This window comes from Phyllobates terribilis, unplaced genomic scaffold, assembly GCF_046119375.1.
Source record: "Phyllobates terribilis strain yellow unplaced genomic scaffold, ASM4611937v1 Scaffold_1__5_contigs__length_1240528914, whole genome shotgun sequence".
In the NCBI taxonomy this organism is placed as follows: domain Eukaryota; kingdom Metazoa; phylum Chordata; class Amphibia; order Anura; family Dendrobatidae; genus Phyllobates; species Phyllobates terribilis.
This window is the reverse complement of record NW_027362761.1, coordinates 973,694,237-973,721,224: the sequence shown is the minus strand read 5'-3', so window position 1 is coordinate 973,721,224 and position 26,988 is coordinate 973,694,237. Positions and strand designations below refer to the sequence as shown.

Below are 26,988 nucleotides of genomic sequence, written 5' to 3'. Positions count from 1 at the left end.
CTGCTGTTTTTCTTTCCCATGTGCATGACCTTACATTTATCGGCATTCAACCCCATTTGCCATTTTTTGGCCCAACTCCCCAATTTATCTAAATCCTCCTGTAGCTGTGCCCTATCCTCATCTGTATTCACTACTTTACAAAGTTTAGTATCATCTGCAAATATTGCTATTTTACTATGCAACCCTTCCACTAGATCATTAATAAATATATTAAACTGTTGAGAGGAGACTTTGTGCAGCAGGCCTTCATGGTAAAATAGCTGCTAGGAAACCACTGCTAAGGACAGGCAACAAGCAGAAGAGACTTGTTTGGGCTAAAGAACTCAATGAATGGACATTAGACCAGTGGAAATCTGTGCTTTGGTCTGATGAGTCCAAATTTTAGATCTTTGGTTCCAACCACCGTGTCTTTGTGCAATGCAGAAAAGGTGAATGGATGGACTCTACATGCCTGGTTCCCACCGTGAAGCATGGAGGAGGAGGTGTGATGGTGTAGGGGTGCTTTGCTGGTGGCACTGTTGGGGATTTATTCAAAATTGAAGGCATACTGAACCAGCATGGCTACCACAGCATCTTGCAGCGGCATGCTATTCCATCCGGTTTGCGTTTAGTTGGACCATCATTTATTTTTCAACAGGACAATGGCCCCAAACACACCTCCAGGCTGTGTAAGGGCTATTTGACCAAGAAGGAGAGTGATGGGGTGCTATGCCAGATGACCTGGCCTCCACAGTCACCAGACCTGAACCCAATCGAGATGGTTTGGGATGAGCTGGACCGCAGAGTGAAGGCAAAAGGGCCAACAAGTGCTAAGCATCTCTGGGAACTCCTTCAAGATTGTTGGAAGACCATTTCCGGTGACTACCTCTTGAAGCTCATCAAGAGAATGCCAAGAGTGTGCAAAGCAGTCATCAAAGCAAAAGGTGGCTACTTTGAAGAACCTAGAATATAAGACATATTTTCAATTGTTTCACACTTTTTTGTTAAGTATATAATTCCACATGTGTTAATTCATAGTTTTGATGCCTTCAGTGTGAATGTACAATTTTCATAGTCATGAAAATACAGAAAAATCTTTAAATGAGAACGGGGCACAGGAGGCAGCAGCTACCTGCTGCAGCCTACACTGTCCCCGCTGCTAAAGAAAATTAATATTCACCGCTCCCCACGCCCATTGGGCGTGGGGAGCACTGAATATTCATGTTCCTTAATAGCGGCACACAGCGGAGCGAAGCGCGGCTCCTGCTGCTGCTGGAATCGCGTGTGCCAGCCAGCCCATGGGAGTGGAGATGGGTGAATATTCATGCCCTTTAATGAGCGGGCACAGGAGATAGCCGGCAGCAGCAGCCGCAGCGCGGCTCCGCTGTGTGCCGGCTATGAAGGAGAGTGAAGTCACTGCTCCCCGCGCACACAGACCCGGCATGGGGAGCAGTGACTTCCGGCAGCTGATCTCTCCATGTGAGCCGCGCATGGCAGTGACGTCATGCAGGGCTCACATGGAGAGATCAGTGCAGGCAGACAGGACGCAGTGCTAGAGGAGAGAAGAGAGGTGAGTAGGAGTGTAGATTTTGTATGTGCATCTTGATGGGGATTAGGGGTGCCATGCATACCAGGACAGGGATTAGGGGTGCCATGCATAACAGGATAGGGATGAGGGGTGCCATGCATACCAGGACAGGGATTAGGGGTGCCATGCATAACAAGATAAAGATGAGGGGGCCATGCATACCAGGACAGGGATGAGGGGGGCCATGCATACCAGGACAGGGATGAGGGGGGCCATGCATACCAGGACAGGGATGAGGGGTGCCATGCATACCAGGACAGGGATGAGGGGTGCCATGCATACCAGGACAGGGATGAGGGGTGCCATGCATAACAGGATAGGGATGAGGGGTGCCATGCATGCCAGGATAGGGATGAGGGGTGCCATGCATGCCAGAATAAGGATGAGGGGTGCCATGCATACCAGGATAAGGATGAGGGGTGCCATGCATACCAGGATAAGGATGAGGGGTGCCATGTATTCCAGGATTGGGGATGAGGGGTGCCATGCATACCAGGATGGAGGGGTGCCAGGCATACCAGGATGGGGACCACGTATTAAAGGAAGGAGGGGGGGGGGCATACACAGTACAGACCAAAAGTTTGGACACACCTTCTCATTTACAGATGTTTCTGTATTTTCATGACTATGAAAATTGTACATTCACACTGAAGGCATCAAAACTATGAATTAATACATGTGAAATTATATACTTAACAAAAAAGTGTGAAACAACTGAAAATATGTCTTATATTCTAGGTTCTTCAAAGTAGCCACCTTTTGCTTTGATGACTGCTTTGCACACTCTTGGCATTCTCTTGATGAGCTTCAAGAGGTAGTCACCGGAAATGGTTTTCACTTCACAGGTGTGCCCTGTCAGGTTTAATAAGTGGGATTTCTTGCCTTATAAATGGGGTTGGGACCATCAGTTGTGTTGTGCAGAAGTCTGGTGGATACACAGCTGATAGTCCTACTGAATAGCCTGTTACAATTTGTATTATGGCAAGAAAAAATCAGCTAAGTAAAGAAAAACGAGTAGCCATCATTACTTTAAGAAATGAAGGTCAGTCAGTGCGAAAAATTAGGAAAACTTTGAAAGTGTCCCCAAGTGCAGTTGCAAAAACCATCAAGCGCTACAAAGAAACTGTCTCACATGAGGACCGCCCCAGGAAAGGAAGACCAAGAGTCACCTCTGCTTCTGAGGATAAGTTTATCCGAGTCACCAGCCTCAGAAATCGCAGGTTAACAGCAGCTCAGATTAGAGACCAGGTCAATGCCACACAGAGTTCTAGCAGCAGACACATCTCTTCAACAACTGTTAAGAGGAGACTTTGTGCAGCAGGCCTTCATGGTAAAATAGCTGCTAGGAAACCAATGCTAAGGACAGGCAACAAGCAGAAGAGACTTGTTTGGGATAAAGAACACAAGGAATGGACATTAGACCAGTGGAAATCTGTGCTTTGGTCTGAGGAGTCCAAATTTGAGATCTTTGGTTCCAACCACCGTGTCTTTGTGCGACGCAGAAAAGGTGAACGGATGGACTCTACATGCCTGGTTCCCACCGTGAAGCATGGAGGAGGAGGTGTAATGGTGTGGTGGTGCTTTGCTGGTGACACTGGGGATTTATTCAAAATTAAAGGCATACTGAATCAGCATGGCTACCACAGCATCTTGCAGCGGCATGCTATTCCATCCGGTTTGCGTTTAGTTGGACCATCATTTATTTTTCAACAGGACAATGACCCCAAACACACCTCCAGGCTGTGTAAGGGCTATTTGACCAAGAAGGAGAGTGATGGGGTGCTACGCCAGATGACCTGGCCTCCACAGTCACCAGACCTGAACCCAATCGAGATGGTTTGGGGTGAGCTGGACCGCAGAGTGAAGGCAAAAGGGCCAACAAGTGCTAAGCATCTCTGGGAACTCCTTCAAGATTGTTGGAAGACCATTTCCGGTGACTACCTCTAGAAGCTCCTCAAGAGTGTGCAAAGCAGTCATCAAAGCAAAAGGTGGCTATTTTGAAGAACCTAGAATATAAGACATATTTTCAGTTGTTTCACACTTTTTTGTTAAGTATATAATTCCACATGTGTTAATTCATAGTTTTGATGCCTTCAGTGTGAATGTACAATTTTCATAGTCATGAAAATACACAAAAATCTTAAAATGAGAAGGCGTGTCCAAACTTTTGGTCTGTGCTGTATACCAGGATGGGGGATATTGTCAGAATTGGGGGACATTACCCCTATACCTGTGTCAGCAAAAGACCCCCTCCCCCTTAAAAGTGCATCATGACCACATTTTTTGCTTAAATTTTTTAAATTATTTTCCTCCTCTAAAACCCTAGTGCGTCTTATAGTCCGGCGCGTCTTATAGTCCGAAAAATACGGTATGTCTCTGGTGGGGTTCAGACACTCAACAATTCAGCATTGCTGGTGTATCCCAGACCTTTACAGACTCATCATTGCAGATTTATGTAATTATGTATTTTGTTTTGTATTATTTTCTCAGGCAACTTTATCAAGGCTGCTTTAAGATCTGTATTGTCTGTAAATGGATGCATGGTTACATCTAAAGCCTCTTTGTGCGAAAGATCCATGAATGATTGTGCTGAACATTGTGGCAACAACATAAGGAGAAGTTCTCCGAAAGTATCCACTGAATTTCCTTGTACCGCCAACCAGGAAGTTGATCTATCCCCTTTGATTGTGCAAGATAAAAATGGTGGAATACAGCTTTTTATTGATTTAGGTAAGCATGTGATTCTTTCATGTGAATTAGCAGTGTAATTTTTTGTTTTTATCTTCTGCTAAATTAAATGAACTCTATTCCTTCCGGAGCGGCTGCAGGTATCACTGCACAGTGAGCAGAGGCTGTAAGTGCGCCCCAGCATTTTTACTGGCAGTTTGCTTTGCAGCGCATTTGTGCAGATCGAGTTGTCAAAGTGCCGAGAGTGCTTACAGCTGTCACTCACTATGTATTGAACGGTGGCTGAATCTGCTCAGCCACATGTCTAACTGACCGCTTCTGCAAGTTAATTTCTTCCTGGTAGTCACACTTTCAGTAAGGTCTCTTTCACATGTCCAGATATTTCCGGGACTGTAAAAACCAGTGCCAGAGATGTCAGTGTCTACCTGTTTGGCAACCATGTGCCGCATCAGGATCACACGTACCGGTGCCTGGGAATTAGTTGTACAGTTAGCACTGTTCCCAAGCGCCGGGTGCTAAAAGCATCTGTCATCATTGTCACCTGCTGGCGCTGCGATCAGCACCAGCAGGGGACAATATTGACAGTTGTATTGTACCCCCCCATGTGTCCAGCAAGTGTAAAAATGAAGAATAAAATAAAAAACACATTATACTCTTCTGTCCGATATACTGTCCCATGCTGTAATCCATCTGACCAACAATTCTGTATTAGTGTCTGCATTGGCTTGAAGCGACTGCACATGCTGAGGAGCAGAGGAGAATGACTTGCTCCAGCGAGCGGGCCCCTGCCCTGCACTGAGCTCAGTGAGTGGTGTTCTCCTGAAGGAGAGCCAGTATTTGCAGTGGGTCTCTGCACAACATTATAAAACCAGTTTTTCCTAATTGGTAAACCAGTTTGAAGAAAGGGGCTTTGAAGTTAATATTCTATTTCAGCAGCAGAAGGGAAGGAAGGGAGACACAGATTCTCTACTTCGTGGGTAGGCGGAGCCCCATAGGATAGTCACCTCAGATTGGAAAAAGACGACCGGCCCCTCCAGTATATAGGCTCCTCCTACTCCCATGTTCATCAGTCTTTTTATCTGAGGTCTCAGAGGATAGTCGCTGCTTCGGCAGCTCCTCAGAAGAGTTGTTATTTTATATCCAGCGAGTCCTGGACCCCCCGTGGTCTAGAGGTCTCTGGGGGTCTCGGCGCTGCTGAGACCCCTGACCCTCCCCTGGCAGCTCTGTGTACCCCTTGAGGAGGTTCCCACTTATGCCTGCCGGCCCCGGGGGCTACAGGGCGCTCCCTGGCGGAGGCGCACACCACACATCTGAGAGGGTCCCTGCGTGCTCCGCCATAGGGGGGAGTAAAGGGCCATGGCGCCACACATCCCTGAGGATCCCTGTGGCGTTCATCCGGGTAAGTGCTCTTTGGTCTAAAGAGTATCTTTGATGGCTACGGCAAGTGTACTGCCTGTGTGTTTCTTGTCTATTTCAGACGCTGCCTTTACTGGGGAGCAGAGACGGAGGCCAGTAATTTTTATTTTTTATTTGCGCATGCTTTTTCGTTTTTGCTTCCTGCCTTCATTGAGGCAGGAAGCTCCCTGTATTGGCGCGTTTTCTTGCTTTTATTGACTTGCTTCCTGCCTTCATAGAGGTAGGAAGTTTTCTGCCCTCATTTTTGTTGTTTGAATAAGGTGGGGGGCGTGGCCTAGCGGGGCGTGGCTTAGCGTCTCCTGGCTTCCTGCCGTCATTACTTAGGCAGGAAGCGCTTGGTTGAGCGTGCGCTGGCGGTCCCTGCTTCTCCCTCCGGCGTCCAGCGGGCTCACTCGCTCCATTGATAGTCTCTCTAGTCTCCTGGGACAGTGGGTGTCAGCTAGATCACACCCAATGCCACGAGGTAAAAAGCGCCGCAAGACTATGGTGGCGTTGTCTCCCTCGCAGAGCACATCAGAGGCTTCGGATTCACCAACAGATTCGGTTGATGAAATTTCTGAGTCCGAAGAGGAGGATCAACAGGATCGCTCTGTTTCTCTTTCTGGTCGCGTAGATGGGCTTATTAAGGACATGCGGGAAGTATTAGAGCTGTCTGAAGAGCCGACAAGACCGTCTAGGTCGGGCCGTCTGTATCAGAAGACGCGCCGTGTTCGTTCTACATTACCTGCGCATGAGGAACTTAACGAAGTGGTGGAGAAGGAGCGTCAGTGTCCGGATAAACGCTTCCGAGGAACGCGTTTTTTTGATGCCCTATATCCCTGTGCCAAGGAGATGGTTACTAATTGGGTTCCCTCTCCTGAGGTGGATATATCTCTGTCTCAGCTGACCAAGTCTTCCCTGCTTCCTGTTAAAGGGAGAGCCAATCTTCAGGATCCTTTGGACAGAAGATCGGAGTCAGCGGCGAAATCCATCTATGAAGCCGCGGGTCATGGTTTCCGAGCGGCCTTGGGGGCCATGTGGGCCGGTGAGGCTTCTCTGCGGTGGTTGGATCAGCTGCGTGCGGCGTGGCAGGATGGGACTTCGCGCTCAGAAGTGGAAAAGCTTTTTAAGCGAATGGAAGAAGCTATGTGTTATGGCAGAGATGCAGTACTGGACACTGCTTCAATTCTGTCCAGGGCTCAGGCTTCGGCAGTCACGATTAGAAGAGCTCTGTGGCTTAAACAGTGGACCGGCGATGCAGTATCCAAACAGGGATTGCTTAGTCTGGCATATAAGGGCGGTCAGCTCTTTGGTTCAGATCTTTCGGAACTAATTGCCAAAGCTAAAGCTAAGGATGTTACCCTGCCTGGGAAAAAGGCAGTGGCATCCACAGCCAGCAGGACAGGGCCCGGCAGAGGTCTTCGGTCCTTTCGGGCCAGGGGACGATTCAGTCAGCCTTCTTGGAGATTGGGTCGTCCCTCATCCTCCGGCAGATCCGCCCAGAAATCTTGTACTCCTTCGAAGCAACGGTCCCGTCAGGACAGACGGGAGGTTGATAAAAAGTCCGCTAAGGCTGACTGACGCCAGGGATCCCCCCGAGGGCTCTCGGGTGGGAGGTCGTCTGCTACAATTCGGGTCGATCTGGGCATCCCACATAGCAGACGCCTGGGTGACACTGGTTATGTCGGCAGGCTATTTCATAGAGTTTCATTCGCTGCCTCCAGACAGGTTCCGTCTGACGGGCATTCCGTCTGTGCCAAGACTGGCTGCCGCACTGTTTCAGGAGGTCGACTCTCTCCTACAGCAGGGTGTGGTGGTTCAGGTTCCTCCGGAAGACCAGGGAAAGGGTTTTTATACCAACCTTTTTTGTGGTCCCCAAAAAGGAGGACAAGTTTCGTCCGGTGCTGGATCTCAGGGATTTGAATATTTACGTCCGGACACGGAAGTTCCGCATGGAGTCTCTCCGATCGGTGATAGCGTCCCTGTCGCAGTACGATTTCTTGGTGTCCATAGACATCCGCGACGCCTATTTCCATATCCCTATCGGCAGGGCTCACCAGCGTTTCTTGCGTTTCGCTATAGGTCAAACCCATTACCAGTTTGTGGCCCTGCCTTTCGGGTTGGCCTCAGCTCCCAGGGTTTTTACAAAAATTCTGGCTCCTCTCATGGCGCTTCTTCGAAGACAGGGGGTTACGATCCTCCCCTACCTGGACGACCTGTTCATAGTGTCTCCCACAGCGGAGGAGGCAATAGCGGCTCGCGATCTCTCCCTTCAGTACCTGATGGACTTCGGGTGGCTGATCAATTGGAAGAAATCGTCATTGGAGCCAGCACAGTCCATTCTTTTCCTGGGGATGCAGTTCGATACTGTTCGGGCAGTTGTGTCCCTGCCTCCTGTCAAACAGACGAACCTTCGTCTTCTGGTCCAGGCTATGAGGTCGGCGCTGTCAATGTCCCTTCGGGAATGCATGCGCCTTCTGGGTCAAATGGTGGCAACTATGGAAGCAGTACCATTTGCACAATTTCATTCCCGGGATCTCCAGAGCCTTATTCTGACCCATTGGGATCGATCGCTAACTTCTCTGGATCGCTCGGTCATTATCTCCCGCAGGGTGCTAGAATCTCTTGGATGGTGGTTACGTCCGGAGACTCTATCCGTGGGGAAATCCTTCCTTCCTCCGAGATGGTCGGTGGTGACAACCGATGCCAGCCGGACAGGCTGGGGGGGAGTTTGGAACAACCTCTGGATTCAGGGAGTCTGGTCGCCAAAGGAGTCGTCTCTCCCGATCAACATTTTGGAGTTGAGAGCAATATTTCTCTGCCTCCAACATTGGACGGTCTTATTGAGCGGTCTACCTGTCCGGATCCAGTCGGACAACGCTACGGCTGTCGCGTACATCAACCACCAAGGCGGGACGAGGAGTTCCAGTCTCATGTCGGAGGTCTCTCGGATCCTGGTCTGGGCCGAGTCCAAAGTTCCAGCAATCTCTGCAATTCACATTCCAGGGGTGTTGAATATCTCGGCGGACTTCCTCAGTCGCGAGCAAGTGGACCCTGGGGAATGGAGTCTCCATCCAGAAGTGCTTTCTCTGCTGTGTTCCCGTTGGGGGACTCCTCAGGTGGACTTGATGGCATCCAGGCTGAACGCCAGGGTTCCGACGTTCATGTCCAGGTACAGGGACCCGGAGGCGGTGGCGGTGGATGCTCTAGTGGCCCCGTGGGGTCAGTTCAAGCTGATCTATGCGTTTCCGCTGATATCCTTACTACCTCTGGTGATCCGACGGATCAAACTCGAAAGGGTATCAATAATTCTGATAGCACCAGACTGGCCGCGGAGGACATGGTATTCGACACTGGTGTCTCTTCAGGCGGCACCTCCGTTTCCGCTGCCCCTTCGCCCGGACTTGCTCACTCAGGGGCCCATTCGTCATCCGGACCGGAGGTCCCTTCGTTTGACGGCGTGGCTCTTGAGACCGAGATCTTGACCCATCGCGGTTTTTCGCCCGAGGTCATTGCTACCTTGCGGGCGGCCCGGAGTCCAGCTACGTCCAGGATTTATCACAGAACTTGGGAGTCTTTCTATTCATGGTGCTCTGGATCCTCAAGAAACCCGAGGGTTTTTTCCATCCCCAACTTCTTGGCCTTTCTGCAATCTAGTCTGGCCAGGGGTTTGGCAGTTAGTACAGTGCGGGGACAGGTATCTGCTCTTTCCGCACTTTTTAGGAAGGCTATTGCCTCTCGCAGGGATGTGCGCTCTTTTTTTCGCGGAGTCGCACGTCCGTTTCCGGCACGGAGGGCAGTTGTGGCTCCATGGCGGCTTAATCTAGTCCTGGAAGCCCTTCAGCATAGGCCTTTTGAGCCTATGGATTCTGCTAAACTTTCACTACTTTCTTGGAAGGAGGCCTTCTTGGTGGCAGTCGCCTCTTTGAGAAGGGTATCGGAATTGGCAGCACTTTCTTGCTCACCTCCTTTTCTGGAATTTTTTCCGGATCGCGTGGTGCTTCGTACTCGTGAAGATTTTTTGCCTAAGGTAGTGTCACAATTCCACATTAATCAGGACATTGTGTTGCCTTCTCTTTGTCCAGGACCTAAGAATCCAAGGGAGCGGGCCTTGCACTCGTTGGACTTAGTGCGGGCATTGAAGTTCTAACGATCACTCAAGGTTTTCGGAAGTCGGACTCTCTTTTTATAATTCCGGCAGGTCGTCGGCGTGGTCAACGTGCTTCCAAAGACACGATAGCTCGGTGGATCCGTTCAGCTATCCTGGAAGCGTACCGGCTCAAGGGCGAGCCTTGTCCGGTTAAAGTTAAAGCTCATTCCACGAGAGCCATTGGCTCATCGTGGGCTTTTCGTCAGGGGGCCTTGGCAGCGCAGCTCTGCCGGGCGGCCACCTGGCGCTCCGTTCACAACTTTACTAAGTTTTATAAGGTGGACGTAAGTGCTTCAGCCGATGCGGCCCTGGGACGCAGGGTCCTGCAGGCGGCGGTAATTTAAGTTATCCCTTTACTTAGTTTTCCGTTATTTAGCGCGGTTTGCGCTCTTGCCTAAGTTTTGGGGTATGGAAGCTTCTGCCTCTATTTCTCACCCTTAAGTAGGTACTGCTTTAGGACGTCCCACGAAGTAGAGAATCTGTGTCTCCCTTCCTTCCCTTCTGCTGCTGAAAGACGGATTTTGGTAAGAACTTACCTGTAAAATCCTTTTCAGCGAAGGAAGGAAGGGAGACACAGCACCCTCCCAGGGCAGAAGTGTTTTTTTGTGTTTCTAGATGCAGCGCGTCTCCTTCCTGATGTCGATCTTCTGGACTGGGTTTAGCGCTCTACGGCTCTCCTTCCAGTTTCGCCAGCTCTACAGAGTTGTCAGGTCCAATGGGGTATGCCTAAGACTGTGTGTTTCTATTACATAACCTGTTTTCTCTCATTTCTGAAATTTCAGAAGGGGATATGTTGTTCTGCTGGTTGGTCTGCTCTTCCTTAGCTTGTGTACGGACTGATGAACATGGGAGTAGGAGGAGCCTATATACTGGAGGGGCCGGTTGTCTTTTTCCAATCTGAGGTGACTATCCTATGGGGCTCCGCCTACCCACGAAGTAGAGAATCTGTGTCTCCCTTCCTTCCTTCGCTGAAAAGGATTTTACAGGTAAGTTCTTACCAAAATCCGGCTTTACATTAGAAACTTTATAAACACTGAGGGAAGAATTCTTAAAACTGGATGTACTTTACACATATCATAATATATCCATCATATTTTACGCCAACATGCTCTTTATTAAGAGGCTCAATCCTCTAAAATAATTAGGTGCATCGCTTGGTGTGCATGCTTCAGAGATTCAAATCTACTCCAGCTGTGACCTGACCTAGATCTGTATTATAATTGCACCACTTTCTGGCTTACACTTTAATCTTTTGGGCTGAGGATGACCTTACCCCCTTTTGCTAGGAATGCCCACTTTTTCATAAAAGTGGTGTTAGTGGTGCTGAAAGTTTAAGAAGTCACATTATTCTGTACACATGGCCATAATTTGTGACTTTTTTAACTCACAAAACTGACTTATCCACATTGTTAAATCCCCCTCAATATCTAATTTTTAACCCCTTTACTCCCGAGGGTGGTTTGCACGTTAATGACCGGGCCAATTTTTACAGTTATGACCACTTTCACTTTATGACATAATTACTCTGGAACGCTTCAACGGATCCCGCTGATTCGGAGATTGTTTTTTCGTGACATATTGTACTTCATTATAGTGGTAAAATTTATTCGTTATCACTTGCGTTTATTTGTGAAAAAATGGAAATTTGGCGAAAATTTTGCAATTTTCAAGATTTGAATTTTTATGCCCTTAAATCAGAGAGATATGTCACACAAAATAGTTAATAAATAACATTTCCCACATGTCTACTTTATATCGGCACAATTTTGGAACCAAAATTTTTTTTTAATTAGGGCGCTATAAGGGTTAAAAGATGACCAGCGATTTCTCATTTTTACAACAAAATTTACAAAACCATTTTTTTTAGGGACCACATCACATTTGAAGTCCCTTTTGGGTATTTTCTGTCATAAAGACCCCTCAAAGTGACACCATTCTAAAAACTGCACCCCTCAAGGTGCTGAAAACCACATTCAAGAACTTTATTAACCCTTCAGGTGCTTCACAGGAATTTTTGGAATGTGGAAGAAAAAAATGAACATTTAACTTTTTTCATAAAAATGTTACTTTAGACCCAATTTTTTTTATTTTTGCAGACGTAACAGGAAAAAATGGACCCCAAAATTTGTTGTGCAATTTCCCCTGAGCACGCAGATACCCCATATTTGGGGAAAAAACACTGTTTGGGAGCACGGCAGGGCTCGGAAGAGAAGGAGCGCCATTTGACTTTTTGAATGTAAAATTTGCTTGAATAATTAGCGGACGCCATGTTGCGTTTGGACAGCCCCTGATGTGCCTAAACAGTGGAAACCCCCCACAAGTGACCCCATTTTGGAAACTAGACCCCTCAGGGAACTTATCTAGATGTGTGGTGAGCACCTTGAACCCCCTGGTGCTTCACAGAAGTTTATAACATTGAGCCGTAAAAATACAATTTTCACATTTTTCCCACAAAAATGTTTTTCAGCCCCCAATTTTGCATTTTCATAAGGGTAACAGAAGAAATTGTACCATGCAGTTTGTTGTGCAATTTCTCCTGAGTAAGCAGATACCCCATATGTGGGGGAAAACCACTGTTTGGGCGCACGGCAGGGTTCAGAAGGGAAGGAACGCCATTTGACTTTTTGAATGTAAAATTTACTTGAATACTTAGCGGATGTGCCCCGGATGTGCCTAAACAGTGGAAAAACCTCACAAGTGACAGCATTTTGAAAACTAGACCCCTCAGGGAACTTATCTAGATGTGTGGTGAGCACCCTGAACCCCCAAGTGCTTTGCAGAAGTTTATAACATGGAGCCATGAAAATTAAAAAATCCAACTTTTTCCTCAAAAATAATGTTTTAGCCCCAATTTTTTTATTTTCACAAGGGTAAGAGGAGAAAATGGACCCCAAAAACTGTTGTGCAATTTCTCCTGAGTACGCCAATACCCCATATGTGGGGAAAATACAGTGTTTGGGCGCCCGGCAGAGTTCAGAAGGGAAGGAGCATTGTGTGACTTTTTGAACGCAAAATTGGCTGGAATTGAGAGCGGACGCCATGTCGTGTTTGGAGAACCCCTGATGTGCCTAAACAGTGGAAACCCCCCCCCCACAAGTGACCCCATTTTGGAAACTACACCCCTCAAGGATTTTATCAAGGGGTATAGTGAACATTTTGAACCCAGAGGTGCGACACAGAATTTGATAACATTAGGTCATCATATTGAATAAGTTGTCATTAGTCTTGATCGCAAGTGCTCTCTACTTGAGTTTGCATCAGGTACACGGGTATGCACCATGTATCGCGCGTGCTTGAGGGACATGCTCGAGCCCGCATGTTTCATGGTTATTAGACACCCAAAAAAAAACCATGCGAGGATCGCTCGTGCATGGCAGGCAATCCCCGCGAGGTTTTTTTTGGCCACGAAGCATATGGGGCAGAGACTCGAGCATGTCACTTGAGCACCTGCGATAGTCAGTGCATTCCTGAGCACCTGATGCAAACTCAAGTAGCGAGCACTTGCGCTCAACACTAGTTGCCATATCGTCATCTTTTTTTTTTTTTTACTTTTGAAAAAAATCCCAAACCCATCACAACCCTAACCCTAGAGTTTATTTTTTACGCTGTTCCTCGTGCGGTATAAGTGATTAGACGACTTTATTCTTCGGGTCGCTGCGATTACAGCGATACTAGAATCATATCGGGTTTTTATGATTAACAGCTGTCACACACTAAAAGATGCATTTTTTTGCAAAATCTAGTTTTTGCATCGCCATATTTTGAGAGCTATAATTTTTCCATATTTTGGCCGACAAGAGTCATGTGACGGCTTGTTTTTTGCGGGATGACTTGACGTTTTTATTGGTGCCATTTTCAGACATTTTTTGATCGCTTTCTATTCCAATTTTTGGGAGGCAGAATAAACAAATACCAGCAATTCCAGATTTTTTTTATGTTTTTTTTTTTTTTATGCTGTTCCGCGTGTGGTAAAATTGATAAGGTAGCGTTATTCTTCGGGTCAGTACGTTTAAAGCGGTACCACATTTATATTGTTTTTCTATGTTTTGGCGCTTTTACACAATAAAAGCTACTTTATAGAAAAAAATATTTTTTTGCATTGCTTTATTCTGAGAGCTATAACTTTTTTATTTTTCAGCTGATGGAGCTGTATGGCAGCTTGTTTTTTGCGGGACAAGATGACGTTTTCAGCGGTACCATTTTTATTTATATTCGTCTTTTTGATCGCGTGTTATTCCATTTTTTGTTTGGTATGATGATAAAGCATTCTTTTTTGCTTTGTTTTTTATTTAATTTTTTTACCGTGTTCACAGAAGGGGCTAACTAGTGGGACAATTTTATAGGTCAGGTCGTTCCGGACGCGGCGATACCAAATATGTGTACTTTTATTGTCTTTTTTGTTTTTTTTTCCATAATAATATTTATTGATGGGTACATTATATTTTTATTTTTCGTGGATTATTTTTTTTTTTATATATTTTTACAATTTTTTTTTTCCATTTTTTAACACTTTTTGGACTTTTATTCTGTGTCCCACTCTGGGACTTTCACTTTTTTTTATTCTGATCGCCTGTATAGCACAGGAATGCAGCGCCATTCCTGTGCTATACAGGCTGTCAGTGCTGCACAGGAAGAAGATACTTTGGCCATGCACTGCGCATGACCAAAGAATCTTTCTGCTGTCTGGTGACCGGGATGTTGTCATAATGACATCGGCTCGTCATGGCAACATCCAGGAAGCCGCGGCAGACAGCGCTGGAGGCCGGATGAGGAGGTGAGTATTGCGATCACCTCCCCTTGCCACCGCAATGCTGCGATCGACTTCGATCGCAACATTGAGGGGGTTAATGTGCCGGAAGCGGTGCGGGACCGCTCCCTGCACATAGTACCGGGTGTCAGCTGTGACTATCAGCTGACACCTGGCGTAGATCGCACCGCTTGTGTGAGGCGCGATTGCCATATGACTTAATAGTACGTCATTGGTCCAATCGGCCCAGGTCACCAAGACGTACTATTAGGTCATACGTCAGAAAGGGGTTAACTTACAGGCGTCGACCAAAAATTATGGTCTTTGTTTAGATTATTAAATAGTAACTGTACATTTCTAAAAATCTACCCAGTTGAACAGGACAAATAAGGATAGATTATCAGCGCAGTTCACACCCTCTGTGGCTACTGATTGGCTGCAGCAGTAACTCCTCTATAACACCAGGAGACCAGACCACCGGGGGACACGACCAGTTAGTGGGAGGTAGGAATGGTGGGGAAATGGCAGGTAAATAGGTGCTGTTAATTATTTTTGTACCTAAAATAAAGCCTTTTTATACAACGTGCACCTTGACAATATAAGACCACTTTTAGCAAATATACATTGTTTATTACTCACTGTAGTGTCCAAAATTGCATTCAGGTGTCTACACTAAAAACAGAAACTTTCGTCTGTACAAGTCATCAAAGCTTGGGAAAAATGTAACTTTTGAAGTAGCTGAAGACAACATATTTTCAGTGAAGCAGTCAAAACACATCTTGGAAGAGGAGCAGATATTTCTCTGCTCCCTAATTAGCAATGTAAGGTAAGGATTTTCCTTTTCCTTTTTTTTTTATTTATTTATTTTTTAGATTTTTCCCTGATGTATTGCAACGACTACATCGACCAATTATTTACAGCTAATAGAGATCTTGAAAGGTGAGTATTTGAAATAAAATGTATTCCAAATATCCTTTCTTTATCCAGTAATAAAAGCTTGATTTGCCTAAAAATGGAAAAAAACGAATGTATTTAAATTTCAAGGGTTCATCATATGAAACCCAAGGAAAAAAAACTTTTTTTTTACAACACTAATAGCTATAAAAACAGTATTTGTCTCTATAGCATGTCACGCTGAATAGTGTCTGGTATGTGTAATATTTAATTAGGGGTATTTTAACCCCTTTCTGACATGTGCCGTACATGTAGGTCATATGTTGGTTCTCTCCCTCTGATGATCGCAGCTTCTAGTCTCCCATGGAGACTATTAAAGCTAGTGTAAAGTAAAAATATGGTTTTAAAAATGTTAAAATATAAAAGTTTAAATCACCCCCGTTTTGCCCCATTCAAAATAAAACAATAAAAAATCAAATATACACATACTGTATGTGGTATCGCCGCGTTCAGGTCAGTTTTGGCATTTAGTGAATATGGTAAAAAAAAAACTGTGGAATTGCACTTTTTTGCAATTTCATCGCACTTGGAATTGTTTTCCCGTTCTCCAGTACACGGTATGGTAAACCCAATGGTGGTGTTCAAAAGTACAACTCGTCCCGTAAAAAATAAGCCGTCACATGGTCATAAGTTATGGCTCTGGGAAGAAGGGGAGCAAAAAATGAATGCGCAAAAACAGAAAATGGCCCGGGGGTGAAGGGGTTAAGCAGAATACAAAATTTTTAATAAAGAATACCTCTATTCACCTTAGTGAAGAGAAGTTTCACCAGCAGCTCTTACTTTGGGTGACTCGATGCAGCTGTGACGGATGCAACCTTCCACAGTGTGTGATGGGGGACTATTTTAGTACCTGTGCCTGTGGAAGTTATGTCACTGTTGAAGACCTGCAGATAGTCCAAGTAGGGCACCCCTTATACCTCGATAAGTAACAAAATCGTAATCCTCTTCCTTCCCCACTTATCACACACTTCTTACCGTCCTGAGCTCACCATTCACTGTGAAAAAGCAGACAAGTGAGGAGCAGGGAAGAGGCAGATAGAATAACATTGTGCAGAGATCGGTTTTACCTCACCAGAGGTTGATTCAGCTCAAGACAGCTGAGCTCTGCTATATAACGTCTTCTATGTTGCTGCAGCTTGTCTCTGTGAGGTAGGCTCACACAACTGTTTTCTCCACATACGAGAAAAACAGTCCGATTTTATTTTTAGCAGAGTGGCATCGATTTTTTTTTTTTCTCTCAGACGTTGAGAGAGAAAAATAAATGTCATCCAAGTGCGGTCCAATATATATATTTTTTTTTTACAAGACCCATAGATTTGCATGGCCGATTTTGATTTGGCACTCGCATCAAAATCTGACATGTCTCCACTTTTTGAAAAAGGCAAGGCGAAACGGCGTCGTCAGGGTGATGGCCGGGTTAGCTGCAGGTATTAACCTTTAGTAAGTGGGTTTTTATTGAAATGTTTTGTTTTGAACTCTCTTCCCTTGTTCAATGAGTAGGACTTATACTATTATAGCAGTATATAGGTATTGATAATGCTTTTGTAAACATAGGCACTTGCACTTTCATTTGTCTATTAGCATTTTCTCAATACATATCGGTACTATGCACCTTAAGTCTACATTAATACGTGTAACTAGGGAAGAGTGATACAATTTACCTGTTTGCTACAATTGATACCTTATGCTTAATTTTAACATACTTTGTTTTTATTACATTCTACAATAAAATTTTATATGTTTAATCTACATATTCATGCCTCATTTAATAGAGATATCGTGGTTGCTCTATTAGTGTTTTCTAGTATGGTCTTAGAGGCTAATATATCTTAGTGACATGGGTACTAATTCAATATTTACAGTGTTGACCCTTTCAGCATGATGGAGCACCATGTCATAAGGCAAAAGTCATATTGAAATGGCTGGTTGAACAAAACATTGAAACTCCCTTGATGTCATTCCCATTTGTGGTCAATCCTCAAAAGTTGAGTGGGCACACAAACACGGAAATTATGATAAACTCCAAGCACTGACTAGGCAAGAATGAATTGCCAGCAGTCAAGATTTGACCCAGAAGCTGATTATCCAGCAGCATGCTAAGTGCAGACATCTTGAAAAATATTTACAGTTTTGCTCTTGAGTGTTTGCATAAACTTTTATATATATTTGTCAATAAAAGTTTAAAAACTTATGAAATGCTTATAATTGATTTAACTTATTTAATAGAAAAATAGATCTGAAAACACTAAAGCAGAACTTTGTGAAAACCAACATTTGTGTCAGCTTTAAAACTTTTGGTAACGACTGCATGGGCAAATAAAGTTTTTTTAGGCAGCCAAAAAAGCGTTTTTTAGTCTAAACTGCTTCAGGAAGCTCTTAGGTTTTTTTTTCTTTCCTAGAGTTTTTTTGGTTCATTCTTCTTTTCTTTTTTTTTTCTCCATCTCGTGATGTCATTAGTAATACACAGCACGCACCTAGCTGTCTGTGCTTGACTGACTGTTAATCAGGCCCTGTCCTGGCGGGATCTCATTTGGCAGTGTTATATGAAAAAACACCAAAGCCTTTGTCAGGCCTCAAGTTGCCATAACTTTCCCTCTGTCAAACTATCATGTGCCACTGTCACTGTTGCCAGTGGCATATCAGGGGTTAAACTGCTAAGATCGTCAAGAACGCCGATCTTGACATACAGCAAAAGCCCGGCTTTGTATATAATTTTGACTCTTGCAGCAGATCGCATCAGTACAGAAGCTGTATTTTGTGATCAACATGACATGCATATCAGACATGGAAAATTAAGTTTATCAAAAGATGGACTATCACCTCCAAACAGAATAACACATTACAGAATGCTGCTGTATTGACTTGGTTATATTTAATATTCGTGATGGCTTGTACCTGTTCACACTTGTATTATTCTGTTTGGAGGTGCTGGTCAGTCTTTTGATTTTTTTTTTTTTTTGTAGTAGTAGTCCTTTCTAACTAAGCTCCTCCCTCTAGCCTAAGGCATTTTTATTTAGAGCTGGATCCTGCCTTGCCCATAAATTTGTAGGCTTTCAATCCATAGATGTCCATAAATTAAGTTATGTGCAACAATGATAAATGACACAGGGAAAAATTATTCAGCACATGAAGAAAGAGAGGTGCAAAAAGCCATGGAAAGTCATGACACCAGCTGAAATATATCAGTAATTAGAAAGCAATCCTGCACTTAGTGAAAAACAATATCAACTGGTTCAACTGATGGCCTATAATAAGGTGTCTCATTACCAAGGTGCCACACAAGAAACATCTCTTGATGGGTAAAACCAGTCAGCTGTCTCAAGACTTTCACAACCTTATTGTTGAAAAACATACTGTTAGCATTGACAGAAGAATTTCTGAACCACTGAAGGCTCCAGTGAGGATTGTTTGGACCATAATCCGGAAGTGGAAAGAACACAATTTCATCATAAACCGTACACAACCAGGTGATCCCTGCATGATTTCAGACAGAGACAAAAAATCTTTTGCAAATGCTGCATGTGTGCACATACCGTTAGGCATCAATTTATCAAATCAATTATGTAATATGCTTTGAAAAATCGCAAAGCTTTTGTGCTACTCTAATCATGAAAAAAATTGCAACTTTTGGCGCTTTCACGCTAGTTTCAACCAACACTGCCAAAATGGGCTGAACTCAGGAGTAACTGGGTGCGATGGGGTGTGGTGATGCTTGCTCGTTAAATTCATGCCGAGCTGCAGCACACCTTACACCACAAATCGTATTGTAGACCCTAACTGGAGTAAGATTTATGTCAAAGTGCACTCCACTTTTCAGATATGCCTGATTTATTAAGAGGCATGAACAACGCTTGTCTTGATGGATAGGGAGCTTAATGTTTGAACTTTGCTTTTAGTTAATGACAATGGGCTGAATACTTTACTGAAAGAAGTATAGGAGTGTTGAACATTTGCATGTTTCCAAAGCAAAAAGCACAACACCATTCTTCCTCCTGTTTTCCAGAAGTATTGATGAGAAGCTTGTTTAAATCTGTATTCTAGAGCTAAACATGTTTAGTTTATGTGCACATTAATATTAATGGATGATAAAACATGTGATAATGATCACTATGCACTATGGAGTGAAACAAATTATCAAAAGAGTTGTCCAAGAGCCAAGGACCACCTGTGGAGAGCTACAGAAATACCTGGAATCGGCATGAACAATTGTTTCAAAGAGAACTATAAGTAATGCAATCAACGTCCAGGGCCTGTATGCATGCTCACCACGCAAGATTCCATTGCTGGACAAAAAGCATGTTCAAGAGCGTTTAAAGTTTACGCAACAACATTTAGACAAGACTGTGAAATACTGGGAGAATATAATCTGGTCAGAAGAGACCAAAATTAAACTCTTTGGTGCTATAATACCATGTTTGGAGGCCAAAAGGCACTGCATATCACTCCAAAAACACCATACCAACAGTGAAGTTTGGAAGTGGGAACATCATGATGTGAGGCTGTTTTTTAGCATATGGCACTGGCGAACTTCATATCATTGAAGGAAGGATGAATGGACAAATGTACTGAGACATTCTTGAAAAAAAATTTGCTGCCATCTATCAGGATGATGAAGATAAAACGAGGGTAGATATTCAGCAAGACAACGATCCAAAACACACAGCCATGGAAACTCTCAATTGGCTGGGCATTCTAGCAGCTTTTTTTTCTTTCTCTGAAACCAATCGCCTGAACTGAATCCAATAGAAAATTTATGGAAGGAAAAGCTGAGATCATAGAAGGAGCTCACAGAACCTTCAGGATTTGAAGAGTTATTTAGAATTTGGGATAACCCAACAAGAACGCTCATTAACAAGTCCTAAAATGTTTAACTTTTATTATGAATTAAAATAGTGGGGTAATACTAAACATGAAACATTCTGTCCCTATATTGCCTAAAAGATTCTAATATAGTGTAGAGGCCATTGCCAAAATATCACTTTGTGACACCTCGAGGTGTCAACACTATAAGGCAGATAGGACAGTTTTAACTGGAGCACATCTGCCTTAGTGTTGACACTCCACTATTTTAATTCATAATAAAAGTTACGTTTTAGGACTTGGGAGGTTCTTGTTGGGTTATTCCAAATTCTAAATAATTGTTATATATATAACCCTCCCAAGTCCTTTCAAGATCTCCACAATTTGCACATTGAATTTGAAGAGTGCTTGTGTGGAAGATTGGATCAAAATCACACCTGAGCAATGGATGCGACTAGTTTCTCCCTACGGGTGGTGTCTTGAATCTGTCATCATCAAAAAAGATTTCTGTACGAAGTATTAAATAAAGTTCAGTAATTGTGTTCAATGCTTGTTTTTCCCTGTGTCATTTCTCATTATTACAAATAACTTTATTCATGGACATTTGATTTCTTTGCCTGTGTGGATTGGATGGGTTGTAAACAACATCTGGTGACAATTTCATGTCAATGGCACCTTTAAAAATTAATTTACTTAGGGTGGGTTAGGGAATTGAAGTTGAGATACTCAGTCTGTTTTATACTATGGAATTATTATGTCATTCAGATAGAAAATCTGTATTTGGAGTTTTTCAATAAAAATGATTTGATTTAAAAAAAACAACAATTTACTTAAAAAATTGGTGACATGTTCAATACTTATTTCACCCACTGTATGTAATGCTGTCATACTACTGGTGCTGTAAATTCTGGTTGCTGATTGTAACACTGTTTCACAATATTACACTTCCTTTGAAGTCTTCTGCAATGCCTGGAAAACTCCTTGAAATCAATTGTATGTTTCCGTGTTTACCTCGTCTTGCTGGTGACAGATCCTCTTTAATAACTTGCTTACATAAAAGTGAAAAAACATCAGTTCACTGCAAGCATTCTGTAACCAGCTGGCAGAGGAACTGTATTGTATTTTTTTGTCGGAGTGTATGTACATTTCTCTCCTGAATTCATTGATGCTTTTCTGTGTTAGGGCTTGTTGACATGCAATGTTTTTCAAGGTTAAAAAATGCTGCAAATCTGAAATCTCATGCACACGCTGCTTATTTCCTTTCAGATTTCAGCCATCAAAGCGCTTTTTCAGATCTGCAGCATGTCAGTTCTTTCCCCATTTTCACTCTTTCAAATGAATGGGAAAAAGGTGCAAGGAAAAACATGAAAAAATGTGTATTCTACTTGATGTTTTTCCTGCCAACACACTGGATTTTGGTACTGAAAAATCTTTTGCAAATACTCCATTTGTTCACACACCCTTAGGCCTCAATTTATCAAATCAATTATGTAATATGCTTTGAAAAGTCGCAAAGCTTTTGTGCTCCTCTGATCATGAAAAAAATTGCAACTTTTGGCGCTTTCACGCTAGTTTCAACCAACACTGCCAAAATGGGCTGAACTCAGGAGTAACTGGGTGCGATGGGGTGTGGTGATGCTTGCTCGTTAAATTCATGCCGCGCTGCAGCACACCTTACACCACAAATCTTATTCCAGACCCTAACTGGAGTAAGATTTATGTCAAAGTGCACTCCACTTTTCAGATATGCCTGATTTATTAAGAGTCGTGAACAACGCTTGTCTTGATGGATAGGGGGCTTAAGGTTTGCACGTTGCTTTTAGTTAATGACAATGGGCTGAATACTTTACTGAAAGAAGTATAGGAGTGTTGTGCTTTTTGCTTTGGAAGCATGCAAGTGTTCAACACCATTCTTCCTCCTGTTCTCCAGCAGTATTGATGAGAAGCTTGTTTAAATCTGTATTCTAGAGCTAAACATGTTTAGTTTATGTGCACATTAAAAAAATGAATATTAATGGATGATAAAACATGTGATAATAATCACTATGCAGTTCAAATTTAGAGTATGTGCACATAAGTTTTTCAGCTTTCGCTTAAAAAAGACATCAGAAAATGCTCAAAAGAATGAACATATGCATTTCTATGTAAAAATGACTTGCTGTCCATATGTGCAGGGTTTTGAAAGTGTTTTTAACTACTCCAGGTTTCTAAAAGCACCAAGAAGTCACTTGTCCATTCATCTGGTGTTTTCATCTCCACACTTTATTTAACAATACAAGTCAATGAGAAAGTTCAAAAGACACCCAGAAGATTCCTAGACATCTTTTTTAAAAAAAATTTTTTGCTTTAAAAAAAAAAAAAAAAAAAAAAAAAGCTAGTGGTTCTTCATTATTCAGCGAGGGAAAACAAATTTCAGTAGAAAAGACGTCACGAAAACTATGGGAATACCCTCCCAAAAATTGCCAGCAGCCAAAACCGTAGGAAAAAAATGCTCAAGAAATTACCAAAAAAAGACACAAGACGTTGCAAGAAAAAAAAAGAGCCAGAGTCGCTCAAAGCGTATTGTGCTTGAAAAACTCAACTGGTTCGTCTGAGTTTAAAAGATGTTGTGTGCACATACCCTTAATGGATTGACAACTTGCTTGTCTATACAGGTAGAAACGTACCTGTATATTGCCTTGTGACATGGCATATTCATTGCAAAGTTCCTATTGCACATAATAATAGTTTTTTTATTTTCTAATGTTTGCACTTATCCTCAATTTCTGTAAGAAAAGGGATTTGTATTAGTCATAAGACTGGTCATTATTAACAGTTTACAATAATTTAAAGATTTACAGATTCGTTGAAAATTTTAACGTGTATGAGTCCAGAAAATGAGAAGACTGGAGCAACTCGTCTTAGCACTGGAGCATCTATTACCACAGGTATTTTTCCTGATTTTTAGGCTGCGTGCCCACGTTGCGGATTACGAGCGTTTTTGATGCGGAATTTCCGCAGCGTAAACGCTTGTAAAACACTAGGTAATCCGTGCCCCATGGTCCCCGATGGGATTCCGCAAGTTCTATGCCCATGCTGCGGATTTTTCCGCGGCGTTTATGCTGCGTTTAAAAATCCGCAGCATGTCAATTAATTTTGCGTTTCCGCAAGCGGAATTGCCTTGTGCAATGCATTAAAAACGCAAGGCAATTCTGCATGTGGAAAACGCGCGATAAACGCGTGCGGAATTCCGCATGCGTTTTTCCAGGAGAGGACTTGCAGAAATGAAGTAGAAATTTTCTGCTTCATTTCTACAACGTGGGCACATAGCCTTAGAGACAATTGTTACAAAAAGCTAAGCCATACAAATAGTTACATTTTATCACAGTTTATAGTTTATTAAGCTTTTGTTTGTATACACACACACACACACACACAGAGCTGTACATTGTTACTTTGCAACATTATTTCCCCAACTGCCTAAAACTTTTGCACCTAGATATTTTATTCTCTATATAAATATAATAGCGTATATATATTACAACTTTTGTACAGTACCCCATCAATGCTAGTAAGCGTCTTAAAAAGTGGGAGGAGATGTATCAAAACTAGTGTAAAAGAAGTGGAGTAGTTTCCTGTGTTTGGGGCTTCTAGAATCGTCAGTCGATAGTGGTTACTTGAAATTGCTGCAGTTTTTATGGTTCTGATGTGTTGAAGGATCTGCTCCATGAGAAATAGCTGCTGTAGATTTTAGTCTTTTCTACTAGTGAGCAGTGAGTTGTTTATGACTTGGACTGATCTTATCTGAATGATTCTGCAGCCTTTCTTGTGTAACTGAACTGACCTGGTGTCTCCTCCTCGTCTCAGGCAGCACAATGAAGGGATATCAGTTTTCACCATATCCAGAAATTGATCAGTTCATTTTGTCTCTTTTGACCAGAGAAGGCTTTCACGGAGGTATGGTTGGTCTTAGATTTTCTTTTTTTGCTGATATTATTGAGCACAATAACACAAATGACAGCTGTTCCTTTTTTATTAGGTTTTCGGCAATGGAACTATTTTTCCACTGAAGAATTGTTGGTTTATGATACCATAAATTATCGCTGGTGTGAAAACATCGGCCGAGCTCACAGAAGCAACAATGTCATGTAAGCATCTATTTATCAGCTTCATTGTAAATGTCATTATTGTTACAGATGACTAGTCCACTATGCCTTTGGGCTACTGGACAGTGTATCATGGCAGTGATTCTATGCTGTAAAGATGCCTATTCCATATATCTTATAGAGCATATGGGAAAGTGCTGTTCTAAAGGGAGAAACATTTTTCTCTTTATTGGTTACCTGTTTTTCTAGAGAAAATACACTTGTACATTCATTTGCATATATTTTTTTCAAACTATTTTAAAGGGGATAGCTGGGCATATGGTATTTATTGCCTATCCACAGGATAGATAATAACAGAATGTTAAAGTCTGACACACAGTACCCCCACTGATCAGTTGATTTTTGTGGTGGACGGATGTAAACACAATAGCCCTGATTTTTCAAAGAATTCTAGCGTAAATTGCTTTGAAAAGTCATTAAACTTAGTGTTTTCACTCCATTTTGGCGGAGCAGGGGCAGGACACCACAGCTCATTTAATTCATAATGAGCTGTGGCATTCCCTACAACAGAAATGTTACTCCGGTCCCTGACTAGAGTAATATTTGTGGTTAGGCGTACGTCACTTGTCAGACATTATTGATTCACTAAAAGGCGTGTTCCTCCTAATGAATCAGGAGCGTCTGTCTCCAACATGCCCCCCCCCCCATAAAGAGTGGTTCACGCTGCTCTGGATGAATTGGTGTCTTTCAGTGGATTTGCTAAATACATCTCCGATCAAAGTGTGGTGGCCTCTGCTGGCCAATGCAGGCAACTGCAACACAGCGGTTATCCAAACAGACCGGTGCCAGCAGAGGCTGCTACTCTTTGACTGAAGCTGCCTGATCGATGGGAATGCCGGAGTCTGAGCCACAATGATCTGCTATGGATGAGCTATCTGATGGATAGGTCATCAGTACTGCATGTCCGGACTACTCTTTTAATGTTGGATTTGTTTCTATTTATCACTTTCACAATTTTATTTCCAGGTTACTAGTAGATTTGAAGAGAGAAATGTGGTATCAAAAATGCTATGACCCAGTCTGCAGAGCACAAAACTTTAAGTCTAAGTGTAAGTTGCTTTATTGCAGTGTTGTGTTTACTTTCAGTCCATGTTAAAAGCAATATCGTGTAATTTCATCTAAGATAGATATATCATTGTTTTCATAAAACCTCATAACTAGGATATGAAAATTCTGTTTCATGAAAGAAACTCATCCATCCCATTGAATTTTTGCTATAAATATTTTTCATGACTTTCTGAAGTCAATCAGCGCAATAAACAGCTAGTGGTTTTTCGTTTTTTTATAATGGACTTTTTTTGTTTTTTAATTGGACAACAAAGAGCAAAATATTGTTCTGTTCTAACAGAAAGAGACAGAAACCGAACTGAAAAAAGCTTGACGCAATTTTGAACAGAAACTCACTGCACTGTATCATGTAGAAAATGCTTTCAGCACTTTGTATGGTCAGAAAATTCTCCGCACATGTTGCAATCTGGAAATTCAAAATATGTGATGGAATAAAGAAATAGCAATATCGGTGACATCAAACCCGCAATATATTGTATTTTAAAGTGGGTGTCCGGTCGGAATATATTGATGATCCATCCATGGGAATCAGATCGGTGGGGGTCCGACAGCCAGCACCCCAAATGATCAATGGTTACTTGCTCCAGTGGTGGATAGATATAAGCACATTGAATGGAGCTGCACAGTGCTAGATGTCGGACCCCCACCGATGTAATATTGATGACCTGCCTTAGGGATAGGTTATCAATATACAGTTAGGTCCAGAAATATTTGGACAGTGACCGAATCTTTGCGATTTGGGCTCTACATGTCACTATTTTTGATTTAAATGAAACAACTGAGATGCAATTGAAGTGTAGACTTTCAAGTTTAGTTGAACAAAAATATCCTGTGAAACGTTTAGGAATTGCCACCTTTTTTCTACAAAGCCTCCTCATTTCAGAGGCTCAAAAGTAAAAGTAATTGGACAAATTAACTTTATCATAAATAAAATGTTCATTTTTAATACTTTGTAGAGAATTCTTTGCAGGCAATGACTGCCTGAAGTCTGGAAGCCATGGACATCACCAAACACTGGGCTTCCTTTGTGATGGTTTGCAGGCCTTTACTGCAGCTGACTTCAGTTGTTGCTTGTTTGTAGGTCTTTCTGCCTTAAAGGGGTTGTCCACTACTTTTACATTGATGCCCTATCCGTAGTCACCCCCCGCCGATCAGCTGTTATCTGGGGCAGTGGCCGCCGGCCGCAAGTGCTCACCTGCGGGGCTCCGCCATCAAGTGGTAGTGGCCGCCGCGGTGTACTGCAGATCTGCCTCATTCAATTTCACTGCATATCCAGTACCTGGTCTGAGTTTATCACCTGAAAGGCTATTCATACATGCTTTTCTTGCACTTTTAAATTCATTACATTTTGTATGATTTTAGTTCCTTTTCTTTGCAGTTTTTCCTCTGCCTCCACAAGTGTGTCTTCCATATATACTGAAAGAGGTTAGTATTAGATCTCTTTTTCTTCATTACATTTTCATCCCTGGAAAGA

The 26,988-nt window shown here is 43.0% G+C and overlaps 1 protein-coding gene across 1 annotated transcript in view; it reads left to right on the top strand.

Moving 5' to 3' along the window:
* Positions 1-26,988, top strand: part of PRIMPOL (primase and DNA directed polymerase) — a 90,041-nt gene that overhangs the window by 59,793 nt on the left and 3,260 nt on the right. The window contains exons 6-12 of the mRNA XM_073642663.1: positions 4,058-4,297; positions 15,211-15,373; positions 23,134-23,228; positions 24,148-24,237; positions 24,320-24,428; positions 25,413-25,495; positions 26,893-26,939. Of these exons, the coding sequence (XP_073498764.1) occupies positions 4,058-4,297; positions 15,211-15,373; positions 23,134-23,228; positions 24,148-24,237; positions 24,320-24,428; positions 25,413-25,495; positions 26,893-26,939 (827 nt within the window). The remainder of the gene's footprint in view (positions 1-4,057; positions 4,298-15,210; positions 15,374-23,133; positions 23,229-24,147; positions 24,238-24,319; positions 24,429-25,412; positions 25,496-26,892; positions 26,940-26,988) is intronic.